The 15,304-nt window shown below is 52.2% G+C and overlaps 1 protein-coding gene across 3 annotated transcripts in view; it reads left to right on the top strand.

Annotated features, from left to right (window-relative positions):
* The first annotated feature begins 70 nt into the window (after positions 1-70).
* The window catches only part of MEGF8 (multiple EGF like domains 8), a 53,769-nt gene continuing 38,535 nt past the window's right edge, over positions 71-15,304 (top strand). The window contains exons 1-8 of one of the 3 annotated variants that reach the window (XM_073016385.1): positions 71-1,003; positions 7,949-8,112; positions 8,352-8,558; positions 9,353-9,533; positions 9,615-9,703; positions 10,248-10,663; positions 11,124-11,269; positions 11,395-11,517. In XM_073016385.1, the coding sequence (XP_072872486.1) occupies positions 817-1,003; positions 7,949-8,112; positions 8,352-8,558; positions 9,353-9,533; positions 9,615-9,703; positions 10,248-10,663; positions 11,124-11,269; positions 11,395-11,517 (1,513 nt within the window). In that variant the 5' untranslated portion in view covers positions 71-816. The remainder of the gene's footprint in view (positions 1,004-7,948; positions 8,113-8,351; positions 8,559-9,352; positions 9,534-9,614; positions 9,704-10,247; positions 10,664-11,123; positions 11,270-11,394; positions 11,518-15,304) is intronic. The other 2 variants (XM_073016384.1, XM_007996995.3) reach the window with 2 other exon arrangements.

Genomic DNA, 15,304 nt, shown 5'->3' with positions numbered 1-15,304 from the left:
AATAAATGGGCGGGGAATTTCCCCGGAAGTCTCCCTTTATGGAGGATTGGGGTTGGGCGCTCCGCAGTCCTCCCAGGGCCGCTCTGACCGACCGCTCTGCAACTTCTCGCCTCCTCTCCGCCGTGCCTCCCACTGCGGCTCCTCGGCTCCCGGCCCCTCGCCCTCCCACAGCGGGTCTTCCCGCGGCCGCTCTGGCCCAAGCGTCCCCTCGTCTCTGTGATCTGGCCCATCCGGCTTGGGAGGGAGGCGCGGGTGGGTGAGCAAGGGGACTGCGTCAATGGGGTCCAGGCCCGAGCCCCAGAAGACGGACTCCGCCCCCGGCACCCGCTCGCGCCCCGCCCCCGGCTGGAGGAGTCTCTCCTGGACCATCGGATCCTGGCCTGTCCCGGCCCGCAGCCTTTATGGAGGCTTCTGCCGGGCCGTAGAGCCTTTCACCCCCTGGGGACTCACCCGTATATAAGGTCCGTTTGGCCTGCAGCAGCCCGAGTCCGTAATGCTGGACACTGTTTATGGGGTCGGCCCCCTATGGGGGCCCGTGTCTATAGGGGACCCCCAAGGTCCTTAGGGGTCGTCCCCGTCCATAGTGACTCCATATACAGGGCCTTCCATCGCTCTATAGGGCCCAGCCCTCGGCTTCCAGAGCCTGTCAGCAGTGGCCGTTCCCTTCGCCGGGACTGCGTCTCCAGGACCTCCTCGGTCTACAAGGCCATGTTATGCCTATAGAGGTCACATTTGCAGGGCCTCACGCCGGGTAGAGGGTCCTCTCCAGGTTTTTACGGCCCGTTCCCGCTCTAAGGGTCAGTACAGGCGGCGGCGATGGCCCTGGGCAAGGCTCTGGCCACGGCACTGGCTTTGGCCTTGGCCGTGCTGGGGTCGCTGTCCCCCGGGGCACAGGCGGGGGACTGCAAGGGGCAGCGGCAGGTGTTGCGGGAGGCGCCAGGCTTCGTGACGGATGGTGCTGGCAACTACAGCGTCAATGGCAACTGCGAGTGGCTCATCGAGGGTGAGTGGGGCCGCGTGGGTCACTCACTAATTCGCTGCTAGTTCATTCATGTGTGCATTCATCCACTCACCACATTCCCAGAGCTCGGTTCTGGTCCAGCCCTTTTGCTCTAAAATGCCTGACAGCCAGGGTTGCAGCCAACCTGGGCCTTGCCCTGGAAGGCCTCCCAGTCTGGTGGGGGAGATGCATCTACACCCAGGTTTACAATTACAAGACAGGAGCATCAGTGCCGGGTCTTCTGAGTAACTGTTAAAAACTCAGGGTCTGGATCCAATCATCTGGCTTTGAATTTGGTTCTACTACTACTTCCTTTTTTTTTTTTTTTTGAGGTGGGGGTCTCACTCTGTCACCCAGGCTGGAGTGCAATGGTACCAACACAGTTTACTTACTGCAGCCTCTACCTCCTGGGCTCAAGTGATCCTCCCACCTCAGCCTCCCAAGTAACTGAGTGGGTAGAGACAGAGTCTCACCATGTTGCCCAGACTAGTCCCGAACTCTTGGGCTCAAACGATCCTCGCACCTCAGCCTCCTAAAGTGTTGGGATTGTAGGTGTGAGCCACTGTGCCTGGCTTCTTCTTATTAGTTTTGTGACTTTGAGCACGTGACTTTCTTTCTCTGAGATTCAGTTTCCTTCCCCCCACAAATGGGATAACAAGAGTACTTACCTCATAGAGTTGTTGCAATGAAATGAAAACGGGTATTTAACGTGCCTGATGTGTGGCATATAGTAACTGTTGTATAAATGGCATTAGGATTATTGTTGTTATTTGTAAAGTACTTCAATAAAAGCATTTTTCTTCTGTCATTCATGTGCCATACATTATGTTTCCCATTGGACATAGCCCAGACTGAGACAGCTCCAGCAATCCCCGGTGACTTAGGTCTTGGAGTCTAGTCGGGGAGACAGACACACTAATAGTGAGAGCCAAGAGTGGTCTGTGATGGAGGAATCCCACAGGCCTGAGAAAGCCCAGAGAAAGTGCCTGATCTGGGGCTGGGGAGAACAGAGAGGCTTCCTGGAGGAGGAAATGTCTAAGCTGAGACCTAAAGGACCAATAGGAATCTGTCAGGAGGGGAGAAAAGGCCCCAGCCCTACCCTTCTGGACTCCCAGTCAGTGGAAGAGACAAACGCACTTCAAGGCTGTTTGTTTTCCTTTTCCATCCCATAAACTCCTATGCATGCCTCAGAACCCTGCCTCACTGGCTCTTTCTCTGTGAAGACATATGACTTAACCTGGGGTATAGCTGAGATCAGAGGCATCTGTAGGAGGGAGCAGAATGGCATTCCAGGCAAGAATAGCCGTGCAAAGGTAGGGAAGCAGGAGAGTGATGCCTCTGAAGAACTAGAAATCCAGTGTGTTAAAACATAGAATACTGGCAGAGCATGGTGGCTCATGCCTGTAATCCCAGCCCTTTGGGAGACCAAGGCCAGCAGACCACCTGAAGTCAGGAGTTTCAGACCAGCCTGGTCAGCATGGTGAAACCCCATCTCTACTAAAAATACAAAAATTAGCTGGGTGTTATGGCGCATGCCTGTAGTCCCAGCTTCTCAGGAGGCTGAGGCACAAGAATAGCTTGAACCTGGAGGTTGCAGTGAGCTGATGTTGCTCCGCAAAGCTCTAGTCTGGGCGGCAGAGGGAGACTCCATCTTAAAAGCAAAAACCTGGAATACAAGACAACAAATGAGCCAGAGGCTGCAGAGTGGGAGGAGCCAGCAAGTGAAGGGCTTTGTGATTTTGAGCTGTATCCTGAGGGCAAACAGGTGGAAGAGAAGTTGAAAGGCAGTACCTGCAGAAGCCCAGGAAAGCCTCACAGAGTAGTGGATGTAGAAACTGGCCTCCAGACAGGGGAGGTCCTGGGCAAAGGCCGGAGGTGTGACAGGGCCTGAATCATGCAGGGCCTCCCTTGGGAGGCTGTGAAGCTTTGTCTTTGTCTGGGGGCTCTGGGGAGCTATGGAAGGGTTTTGAGCAGGGAGGGGACTTGATCTGATTTATGTTTTAGAAGATCTCTCTGGCTGCTGTGTGGGCTATGGATGAAGGCATGTTTCTCGGTGTTAGCATGTTTACCTGTCCCCAGCTTGGGGGCCATTCCTGTCAAGCTAGTGGGATGAGAACAGAATAGGAAGTGTGTTTGTGTGTGTGTGTGTGTGGCAAAGGGGTCTGTGTGCTGGATATAAATCACTCTCTGGCCTTAAGGAGTCCCAGACTGGCTAGGCCGGGTGTGATGGCTCACGCCTGTAATCCCAGCACTTTGGGAGACCAAGGGGGGCGGATCACCTGACATCAGGTGTTAGAGACCAGCCTGGCCAACATGAAGAAACCCCCCTCTACTAAAACTACAAAAATTAGCCCAGCATGGTGGTACACATCTGTGATTCCAGCTACTCAGGAGGCTGAGGCAGGAGAATTGCTTGAACCCGGGAGGCAGAGGTTGCAGTGAGCTAAGATCACGCCACTGCACTCCAGCCTGGGTGACAGAGCGAGATGCCACCTAAAAAAAAAAAAAGTCTCAGACTGCTTGGGAATAGTGGGGCTGGACACAGATATTCAGTCCCCAGTGTGTTCACTGAGACAGTGCTCAGGGCTGAGAAGGGAAGTGGAGGGGTTGGGTGGATGTACCTAGGGAGAAAAGAAGACTGTGCTGGAGGTCACAGAGGAGGAGCCACTGAAACAGGGTTCTGAAGCATGTGTAGGAGTTTATTGAGTGGGAAAAGGGAACAAACATCCTCTATGAAGACATGAGGGTGGCTGGAGTATCTCAGGATCCCTGTCTAGGTTTGTCTGGTCTGATGGCACTTTTGACTGGGAGGTAATGAGAGCCAGAAGCAGGGGAAGGGGGGCCTTGAATGTCACACTGAGCAGCCTGGCCTTCCCCTTGGGGTCGATAGGGAGCCACAGGAGGTTTTGAGCAGGGGTAGGGCATTGCCCTCAGGCTGGGTGGGGGGCAGACTGGAGACTTGGTGAGCTGATCTGGCAAGAGAGAATGAGTTCCTAACTAGGGCAGGGGCTTAGAGGGGTGGAGAGGTGTAGAGAGTGCAATAGATGTTTGTGGAGTTTCACTGATGAGGCTTGGGGACCAACTGGGTAGATGTTGGGGTGAGGGAGGAGTCTGGGAGACCTCCAGACCCCCCTTGATGATCTTCTGTTCTTACCAATGCCTGTCACTTTTTACCTATGAGAACCAACATCTTCCTGTATCTATTATAAAATAACCCGCCAGGTGCAGTGGCACACGCCTGTAATCCTAGCACTTTGGGAATCTGAGATGGAAGGATTACTTGAGCCCAGGAGTTAGAGACTAGCCTGGACAACATGGTAAGACACTGTCTCTACAAAAAAATTGCAAAAGATTAGCTGGGCGTGGTGGGTGGTGGCATGTGCCTATAGTCCCAGCTACTGGGGAGGCGAAGGTGGGCAGATCCCTTGAGCCTAGGAGGCTGAGGTCGCAGTGAGCCGAGATTGCACTGCTATACTCCAGCCTGGGCAGCAGAGCGAGACCCTGTCTCAAGAAAAAAAAAAGATAAACAACCAACCCACTAACTTTTGTATTGTATTCACACTTTACCTAGTCCTAGACTTTTTTTTTTCTGAGACATAATCTTGCTCTGTTGCCCAGGCTGGAGCGCAGTGGCTTGATCTTGGCTCACTGAAGCTTCTGCTTCCCAGGTTCAAGTGATCCTCATCCCTCGGTTTCCTGAGTAGCTGGGATTACAGACATGTACCACCACACCTGGCTAATTTTTATATTTTTAGTAGAGACGGGGTTTCTCTATGTCAGCCAGGCTGGTCTCAAACTCCTGGCCTCGAATGATCTGCCCTGGGATTACAGACGTGAGCCACCACGCCTAGCCCAGTCCTAGTCCTTATAACATCCTCATGAATAAGAGGCATCCTGCTTTTGAGCAGGAGGGGTTTGGGATCAGATTTCTGTCTGGAATGGTATGGGGGTTGGGTAGAAACAGACCTTCAATTTAGGGAAGAACTTGGGGAGGCAGATGGTGAACTGGCCTCCGGCAGGCACTTAACAAAGATGTACTTGTGATTCCAGGAACAGAGCTTTATAGTGTGGTTGAGGCTGGTAAGATTCTGGGAGGTCTGGTTGTGTGGCCCTGCTGAATGGTTCTTCTGCGTTCCCCAGAGCATGGGTGGGGTCTGTGTCTGATGTTCTTGGGGGCTCTGGTCAGAGCCTGAGGGAGAGCTTCCAGCTTTAGTATTCTTTCTTTTGTGTATTTCTTCATTCCGTCATCCAGCATTTCCTGAGCCTTTGCCAAGCCTAGGTCTGGGCAATGCTGCAGAGGGAATTAGGCCCACATCCAGGCCCTGCCCTATGAGCTTTGTAGGCTGCAGGGAGACAGACCTGGACATAGATGTTCCTGGCCCAGAGGAATGAAGGTTATAATGGGATGTGAGAACCCTGGAGAGGGCCACCTAACCCAGCTAGGGGGCATCAGGAAGAGGACTGGTGGTGGGAAGAGATAATATGTTGCAGACAGAGGGAGAAGCTTGTACAAAGGCCCAGCTCCCATTAGAGCTGTAAGCAGTGGAGTGATTTGAGACAAAGGAAGGGTCTGAACAGCAGGCTAGGGAACTGGACTTTCTCCTAGGGTGCTAGGGAGCCATGCAGGGCTTTGGGGCAGGGGACGAATGGGGCCAGATATTGAGTTGGGAAGATCAGAGACTCATGTCAGGGCAAGAAGGAGGCTGGGTGAATGGTTCTGGTGAGACAGGATGAGGCCAGGCAGCCAGGGCACACCGTGGCTCTAAGCTGGCAGGCTGGAGTCATCACCTCATTGAATGTCCACTCCAGCCTTTGTGGGTGGGGGGAATTATCCCTATTTTACAGTCATGGAAACTGAGGCTCAGAGAGCCCATGGAACTGGCCCGGGATCACCCAGCCATTGGCAGTGGTGGCTGAGTGTCTCCAGGATCTAGATAGACACACTGAGGGTCATGGGGGAAAGGACTGGCCCAGGGTCCTCCAGCTGGTCATGGGCAGAGCCAGAGCCAGAGCGAGAGCCTAGGCCTCCTAATTTCCCTCACCCAGAGGACTCCCCTGAGCTGCCTGTTCAGGAGCCTTCTCATGTGGGATGTGGAATGAGAGGGGCTTCCAGAAACAGGACTGGCAGAGAATAAGACAGTGCCAGTGTTAGGGGTAGTGGCACTCACCACGACGATATGTGGGCCTCGTTGTCAGCATTTCTTTTTTTTTTTTTTGAAGCAGAGTTGCACTCTTATCGCTCAGGCTGGAGTGCAATGGTACGATCTCAGCTCACTGTAACCTCTGTCTCCCAGGTTCAAGAATTCTCGTGCCTCAGCCTCCCAGATAGCTGGGATTACAAGCATGTGCCACCACATCCAGCTAATTTTTTGTATTTTTAGTAGAGATGGGGTTTCACCATGTTGGCCAGGCTGGTCTCGAACTCCTGACCTCAAGTGATCCACCCTCCTTGGCCTCCCAAAGTGCTGGGATTACAGGCATGAGCCACCCACCCCACTCCGTTGTCACCATTTCATGTGCATTATTGCTCCTCATAAGGTTGCAGTCAGATGTCAGCTGCGGCTGCAGTCAGCTGAATGTTCACCTTGGCTGGACATCCAGGAAGGTCCCTCCCAGGGCTGGCAGTTGATGCTGGCTATCCGCTGGAAACTCAGTTGGGACTGTCAGCTGGAATGCCTGTGTGTGGCCTTTTCTTGTGGCTTTGGCTTTTCTTTTCTTTTCTTTTTTTTTGAGATGAAGTCTCGCTCCTGTCCCCCAGGCTACAGTACAATGGCATAATTTCAGCTCACTGCAACCTCTACCTCCTGGGTTCAAGCAGTTCTCCTGCCTCAGCCTCCTGAGTAGTTGGATTACAGGCACCTGCCACCACACCCAGCAAATTTTTGTATTTTTAGTAGAGATGGGGTTTTGCCGTGTTGGCTAGGCTGGTCTCAAACTCCTGACCTCGTGATCTGCCTGCCTTGGCCTCCCAAAGTGTTGGGATTACAGGTGTGAGCCACCGTGCCTGGCCAGCTTTGGTTTTTCATAGCATGACAGCTGTGTTCTGAGAAGGAGTGTTCTACGAGGCCCAGGTGAAAGGTACAAGTCCTCTTATGATCTAGCCTTGAAAGTTTCAGAATTTCTGCTGTTTTTTAATTGGTCAAGCAAGTCACTAAGGCTTTTCCCAGATACAAGGGGCAGGGAATTACCTTTCAGTGGCAGGAGTGGCCTATAAGTTTGAATCCACTACGGTACCACTATATCCCACTTTACAGATGAGGAGACCAATCCAGAGAGGGTGGGTTACTTGGCCAAGATCACACAGCTAGTAGCTATAAAGTGACAGAGCCAAGACATAAGCTCAGGCAGTCTGGTTCCAGAGTTTGTGCTTGTAGCCATCACAGTAAACAGAGGTGAGACTCTGGATGGGGACAGAGGGGAACTATGCCGCTCCAAGGTTAGGCCTCTCTTCAGGGGGAAGAAACTGGACTCTTCTCTTGAAGCTCTGTTCAGCCAGGGCCAGGGGACTGTCACAGAGGTGCTTTTCTCACTGGGATTATGACCTTGACCCTCCAGCCTGGACATGTCTGAAGCTCAGGCATGGACAGGAAGAGAGAGGCATCAGGAATACTGTGGCTTCTGCTCTTTGTGGCCACTGGGATGGGGTTTTCTCTCTGCACTTTATTTTCCCATCTGAATGGTGGGGATGTTCATTCTGATCTCAGGTGACCTTTCTAGAGGTCTGGAATATTGTGATTCTTTCTCTGGGCACCTGTCCCTCCGGCTGTCACAGCCCTTGACTGCCCTAGGTTATGAGACTGGGAGCCCCTCCAAGGTGGGGTCCAGGTCTGACTCATCCTTGAGCCCCCAGCATCACCTGGAGCAGGGTTTGGTGTACAATAGTGGCTGCAGGGAGGTGTGGGGAGAAGGTTCGCTTTAGAGCTTAGTCCCTCTGTGCTCACCTCCCAGCCCCAAGCCCCCAGCACCGGATCCTGCTGGACTTCCTTTTCCTGGACACAGAGTGCACGTATGACTACCTGTTTGTGTATGACGGTGACTCCCCGCGAGGGCCGCTGCTTGCCAGTCTGAGTGGGAGCACCCGGCCTCCGCCCATCGAAGCTTCCTCAGGCAAGGTTAGTGGGGTTGGGGCTGTGGGTAGATAAACTGAGGGAAATAGAAGAAGAAAGGAGGGACAGAGAGTCAGTAAGAGGGCATTCGAGAGCAGAGCACAGGGACAAGGGAAGGTGAAGAGAGGCGAAGGAAGGAGATGAGGCTCTGGGTCCCCCAGGATGGAAGGGCCCAGGAGTGGGCCACCCTCCCAGGCCAATCCCCAGGCTCTGCCCACCTTACCCAGCCCACTTTGTGCTTGCAGATGCTGCTGCACCTCTTCAGTGATGCCAACTACAACCTACTGGGCTTTAACGCCTCATTCCGCTTCTCCCTGTGCCCGGGTGGCTGCCGGAGCCACGGGCAGTGCCAGCCGCCGGGTGTGTGTGCCTGTGAGCCGGGCTGGGGGGGTCCTGACTGTGGCGTGCAGGAGTGCTCAGCCTACTGTGGCAGCCATGGCACCTGCGCCTCGGTGAGCTGGTCCCCAGCCCTGTTTCCCCTGGGGCCCTGATCTGTGAGCACACTCTCCACGCCTATCTCCTAGGTCTGACCTTGCTCCTGCATGAAACTGCCCCCACCACACCACCCTGCTCCATGATACCCACTTCCCTCTCCTTCCAGAGTTTGCCCCCAACCTGTTACTCCGCCCCCACCCCACCTTCACCTGCAGGCCCTCCCCTGCTGAGCGTACCCCACTCTCACCTGTGAACACCACCCTCCTTCCTCCAGCCAGGCCCAACTCCGTCCTCCCATCCAGCCACTCTGTGTGGCCTTGGACCCCCTGCCATGACTTCCAGCCTCACACCGCTGACCTTACGCTGAAGTTGTACACACCCAGCTTTCAATCTGGATTGCGCTTTGAGCCCTCCCCGCCTTGACCTCCCCAGATCTGAGCTCTTTCTGTTCAGGCTGAATGTCAACCATGCTGTTTGTCTTCTCCAGCCTGCCTTCTTTCTGTCTTTTCTCCTTTTTCTCTGTGTGTCTTTTCCTCTTTCTGTTGGTCTTTTTTCCATCTGTCTGCTTCCTTCTGGTTTTGTCTCTTTGTCTCTTGTTTCTGTCTGACAATTTGCCTTTCCCCTCTTCCTGTCTCTCTCTGTCCCCTTTTCTTTCTCTCTCTTTCCGTTTCCATCCTCTCCCTTCCTGTCTATCTCTTTCTCTCTCCCTTTGTGCCTGTTTCATTCTGCCTCTTTTTGTCTTTGTGTCTCCTTTGTCTCTGTCCTTGTCTCTCTCTCTCTTATCTCTGTCTTTATGTCTCCTTCCCCACAGCCCCTGGGACCATGCCGCTGTGAGCCTGGCTTCTTGGGACGTGCCTGTGACCTGCACCTGTGGGAGAACCAGGGGGCTGGCTGGTGGCACAACGTGAGTGCTGGGGACCCTGCCTTCTCTGCCCGTATTGGAGCAGCTGGCGCCTTCCTGTCTCCACCGGGGCTGCTGGCAATTTTTGGAGGTGAGCAGATAGGGCGAGTATCTGGGGTCTGGAGGCCTGGCATCCTGTGGCCAGGTCATGAGACTCTCCACCCCTCCACAGGCCAGGACCTCAACAATGCCCTGGGTGACCTCATCCTATACAACTTCTCCGCCAACACCTGGGAATCCTGGGACCTGAGTCCTGCCCCGGTATGACCCCTCCTCTGCCCTGGAGGAGCCTGTACACTCAATCAGACCCAGCTAGGGACCCCCAGACTGATCCCCTATCATCCAGTGCTCCCCCAGTTCCCGCAGCTTGATGTAGGAACCTACTTCTCCCTATTTCTGCCTTTTCTCTCTGATTTTCTTTTTTCTTCTTTTTCTTCCTTTATCTGCCTTTGTGTATCTTATTTTTCCATGTGTCTCCTGTCGCTCGATCTGTCTCTGTTTTCATCTGTCTGACTTTTGGGCTTCTGTGTTCTCCGTTTCTGTGTCTCCATTTCTCTGGGTCTGTTTCTGTCTGCCATTTGTCCCTCTAACTCTGTTTTCTTGCCTCTTCCCTCTCTTATTATGTTTCTCTGTTTCTATGAATCTGTCTCTTCTTTTCTCTTTCTACCGGTCTCTACCTTTCTCTTTGTCTCTGTCTTTATCTCGCCTTCTCTTTATGTTTCTCTGGCTCTGCATCTCTCTGTCTGAGCCTGGCTCTGACTCCCTTGCTATGTCTTTACCTCTGTTTCTTGTCTTTTTCTCACAGGCTGCCCGTCACTCCCATGTGGCCGTGGCCTGGGCCGGCTCCCTGGTGCTGATGGGTGGTGAGCTGGCAGACGGCTCGCTCATCAACGATGTGTGGGCCTTCAGTCCACTGGGCAGGGGCCACTGGGAGCTCCTGGCACCACCTGCCTCCAGCTCCTCGGGGCCCCCAGGCCTGGCAGGTCATGCGGCTGCCCTGGTGGATGATGTCTGGCTATATGTGTCTGGAGGCCGCACCCAGCATGACCTCTTCTCCTCTGGCCTCTTCCGTTTCCGCCTTGACAGCACCAGCGGGGGCTATTGGGAGCAGGTGATTCCAGCAGGTGGACGGCCCCCTGCTGCCACCGGCCACTCCATGGTGTTCCATGCCCCGTCCCGTGCCCTGCTGGTCCATGGTGGACACCGGCCCTCCACTGCCCGGTAAGTGACCTGTCCCACAACCCATGCCCCACAGGCCAGGCCCAGGTCAACACCATAGGCCTTTAGTCTTTAGAGGTCTTTGCCCACTATTGGACTCCTGTGGTCTTTCAGTCACTCCTTCCTTTGTGTATTTACTTATTCCTTCATTCACTCATTCACTCAGTCACCCACTCACGCATTCTCTGATGTTTTATTCAATCTCTTGGTGAATTGCCTCTCACACACTCCCACCCATGTATCCATTCAACAGAGCCCTGCTTGGTGTCCACCCCTTGCTATCTTATGCGGGTAACCCAGAGATGACTCAGAGTCCTGCCCACAGGGAACTTCTAGTTTGGAGGGGACATAGAGGCAGTCATGGTCAGTCTCATCCCTGGGTGATCACATGGCTCCTAAGAGCCTGAAGGAGGGAGAGAGACGCTTCCTGCCCTAAGCCCCTGCCCTGCTTCTCCTTTGATAGGTTCTCTGTGCGAGTGAACTCCACTGAGCTTTTCCATGTGGATCGGCGTGTGTGGACGACGCTGAAGGGGCGGGATGGGCTTCAGGGCCCAAGGGAGAGAGCCTTCCACACAGCCAGTGTTCTGGGCAACTACATGGTGGTCTATGGTGAGGAGGCTCCCCAATCCTGCCTGCCTGCCGAGGGCCTGAGCCAACCCTGAGCTGAGGCTCCCTGCATGGGAGTCCCCACCTCCACCAGGCTTGTCAGCTATGCCCCTTTCCTTCTTTCCCAGGGGGCAATGTGCACACTCATTACCAGGAGGAAAAGTGCTACGAAGATGGCATCTTCTTCTACCACCTTGGCTGCCATCAATGGGTGTCAGGAGCTGAGCTTGCCCCCCCAGGAACCCCTGAGGGTGAGTGGTCCCTGTTCTGCCCTAGGGGCTCCAGAGGGTCCCACCTCCCTCCACAGTGATTCTGGACTCAAGCTACCTCAGTGTGTAAGGGTGAGCCTGACATCCAGGTCAGTTGGTGCCAGCCTCAGGAGGCAAGCCTGGGACCAGGGCATCATCACTATGGAGATGGAGGCCCTTATGGCAATATCCAATGTGAGTTCCAATCCAGGTTTTGCCAGTTTCCAGCTGCCCCAGGGAAATGCCTAAGAGACAGCAACTTTTCCTTCTTCTTCATTTTCTTTTCTTTTTTTTTTTTTTTGAGATGGAGTCTTGCTCCATCGCCCAGGCTAGAGTGCAGTAGTGTGATCTCAGCTCACTGCGACCTCCACCTCCTGGGTTCAAGCGATTCCCCTGTCTCAGCCTCCTGGGTAGCTGGGATTATAGGCATGTATCTCCATGCCTGACTAATTTTTTTGTATTTTTAGTAGAGACATTATTTCATCATGTTGGCCAGGCTGGTCTCAAACTCCAGACCTCAAGTGATCCGCCTATCTTAGCCTCCCAAAGTACTGAGATTACGTGTGTGAACCACCGTGCTCGTCTTTTTTAACTTTCAATTTAGGTTCAGCAGTACCTGTGCAGGTTTTTTATATAGGTAAATTGTGTGTCATGGGGATTTGGTGTACTGATTATTTCATCACCCAGGTATTAAGCCTAGTACCCAACAGGTAGTTTTTTCTTGTGTTTGTTTGTTTGTTTGTTTTGAGAAGGAGTCTTACTCTGTTACCCAGCTGGAGTGCAGTGGCGCAATCTCGGCTCACTGCAACCTCCACCTCCTGGGTTCAAGTGATCCTCCCGCCTCAGCCTCCTAAGTAACTGGGAGTATAGGCGCATACCACACCCAGCTAATTTTTTTTTTTTTTTTTTAGTAGAGATGAGGTTTCACCATGTTGGCCAGGCTGGTCTTGAACTCCTGACCTCAGGTGATCTGCCAGCCTCAGCCTTCCAGAGTGCTGGGATTACAGGCATGAGCCACTGCGCCCAGCCCCAGTAGGTGGTTTTTTGATCCTCTCCCTCCTCCAACCCTCAGGTAGGCCCTCAAGAGTGTTGTTCCCTTCTTTGTGTCCATGTGCACTCGATGTTTGGCTCCCACTTGTGAGAACATGCAGTGTTTGGTTTTCTGTTCCTGTATTAGTCTGCTTAGGATAAGGGTCTCCAGCTCCATCCATGCTGATGGAAAGAACATGATCTCATTATTTTTTATAGCCACGTAGTATTCCACAATGTATATGTACCACATTTTCTTTTTTTTTTTTCTTTCTATATATTTTTTTGAGATGGAGTTTCACTCTTGTTACCCAGGCTGGAGTGCAATGGCGTGATCTCGGCTCACTGCAACCTCCACCTCCCAGGTTCAAGTGATTCTCCTACCTCAGCCTCCCGAGTAGATAGAATTACAGGCGCCCACCACCACACCTGGCTAATTTTTGTATTTTTAGTAGAGATGGGGTTTCACCATGTTGGCCAGGCTGGTGTCAAACTCCTGACCTCAGGTGATCCACCTGCCTTGGCCTCCCAAATTGTTGAGATTACAGGCGTGAGCCAATGTGCCCAGCCTCCATTTTCTTTATCCAGTCTATCACTGATGGGCATTTAAGTTGATTCCATGTCTTTGTTATTGTAAACAGTGCTGCGATGAACATGCACATGCATGTGTCTTTATGTTAGAACAATTTGTATTCCTTGGGGTATATACCCAGTAATGGGATTGCTGGGTCAAATGGTAATTCTGTTTTAAGTTATTTGAGAAATCTTCAAACTGCTTTCCACAATGCCTGAACTAATTTACATTCCCATGAGCAGTAGTAAGCATTCCCTTTTCTCTGCAACCTCACTCACATGTGTTATTTTATTTATTTATTTATTTATTTTGAGACGGAGTCTGGCCCTGTCGCCCAGACTGGAGTGCAGTGGCGCGATCCTGGCTCACTGCAAGCTCCACCTCCCAGGTTCACGCCATTCTCCTGCCTCAGCCTCCCAAGTAGCTGGAACTACAGGCACCTGCCACCACGCCCAGCTAATTTTGTTTTTGTATTTTTAGTAGAGACGGGGTTTCACTGTGTTAGCCAGGATGGTCTCGATCTCCTGACTTCGTGATCCGCCTGCCTCGGCCTCCCAAAGTGCTGGGATTACAGGTGTGAGCCACTGCGCCCAGCCGCATGTGTTATTTTTTGACTTTTAGATAATAGCTATTCTGACTGGTGTGAGATGGTATCTCACTGTGGTTTTGATTTGCATTTCTCTCATTATTAGTGATATTGAGTATTTTTTTCATATGCTTATTGGCCATGTGTATGTCTTCTTTTGAAAAATGTCTGTTCATGTCCTTTGTCTACTTTTTAATCAGGTTATTTTTTGCTTGTTAGTTTATTTAAGTTCCTTATAGGTTTTGGATATTAGACTTTTGTTGGATGCGTAGTTTCCAAATATTTTCTCACGTTGTTTTTTTACTCTGTTGATAGTTGTTTGTTTACTCTGTTGATAGTTCTTTAGCAGCAACTTTTTCAGGATCACGGTAGATAAGTGACAGAGCCAGCATGGCTATCCCCAAACAACCATCTGTATAAAACTATCACTTAAGGCCGGGCGCGGTGGCTCACGCCTGTAATCCCGGCACTTTGGAACGCCTTGGCGGGCAGATCATGAGGTCAGGAGATCGAGACCATCCTGGTTAACATGGTGAAACCCCATCTCTACTAAAAATACAAAAAAATTAGCCCGGCATGGTGGCGGGCGCCTGTAGTCCCAGCTACGTGGGAGGCTGAGGCAGGAGAATGGCGTGAACCCAGGAGGCGGAGCTTGCAGTGAACTGAGATTGCGCCACTGCACTCCAGCCTGGGCGACAGAGCCAGACTCCGTCTCAAAAAAAAAAAAAAAAAAAAAATTTTGGCTGGGCGCAGTAGCTCATTCCTGTAGTGCCAGCACTTTGGGAGGCCAAGGCGGGCAGATCATGAGGTCAGGAGTTCGAGACCAGCTTGGTCAATATGGTGAAACCCCGTCTCTACTAAAAATACAAAAATTAGCTGGCGTGGTGGTGGATGCCAGTGGTCACAGCTACTCAGGAGGCTGAGGCAGGAGAATCACTTGAACCAGGGAGGCGGAGGTTGCAGTGAGCCGAGATCACACCATTGCACTCCAGCCTGGGTAACAGAGGGAGACTCCATCTCCCCCCACAAAAAAAAAAAAAAAAAAAAAAAAAAAAATTTTTTTTTTTTTTGTAGCCATTAGACCTGATTATGTTCCCCAGGCTGGTTTTAAGCTCCTAGGCTCAAATCATCCTTCCATCTCAGCCTCCCAAATAGCTGTGACTATAGGCACACACCACCACTAATTTAAAAAAAAAAAAAAAAATTGGCCGGGCGCGGTGGCTCAAGCCTGTAATCCCAGCACTTTGGGAGGCCGAGATGGGTGGATCACGAGGTCAGGAGATCGAGACCATCCTGGCTAACATGGTGAAACCCCATCTCTACTAAAAATACAAAAAAATTAGCCGGGCGTGGTGGCAGGCGCCTGTAGTCCCTGCTACTCGGGAGGCTGGGGCAGGAGAATGGCGTGAACCCAGGAGGCGGAGCTTGCAGTGAGCCGAGATAGTGCCACTGCACTCCAGCCTGGGCGACAGAGCAAGACTCTGCCTCAAAAAAAAAAAAAAAAAAAAAAAAAAAAAAAAAAAAAAATTTTTTTTTTTTTTTAGAGATAGGGTCTTGCTGTGTTGTCCAGGCTAGTGTTGAACTCCTGGCCTCAAGCAAGC

Source organism: Chlorocebus sabaeus, chromosome 6 (assembly GCF_047675955.1).
Source record: "Chlorocebus sabaeus isolate Y175 chromosome 6, mChlSab1.0.hap1, whole genome shotgun sequence".
Classification (NCBI taxonomy): domain Eukaryota; kingdom Metazoa; phylum Chordata; class Mammalia; order Primates; family Cercopithecidae; genus Chlorocebus; species Chlorocebus sabaeus.
This window is presented reverse-complemented; position numbering and strand designations above follow the sequence as displayed.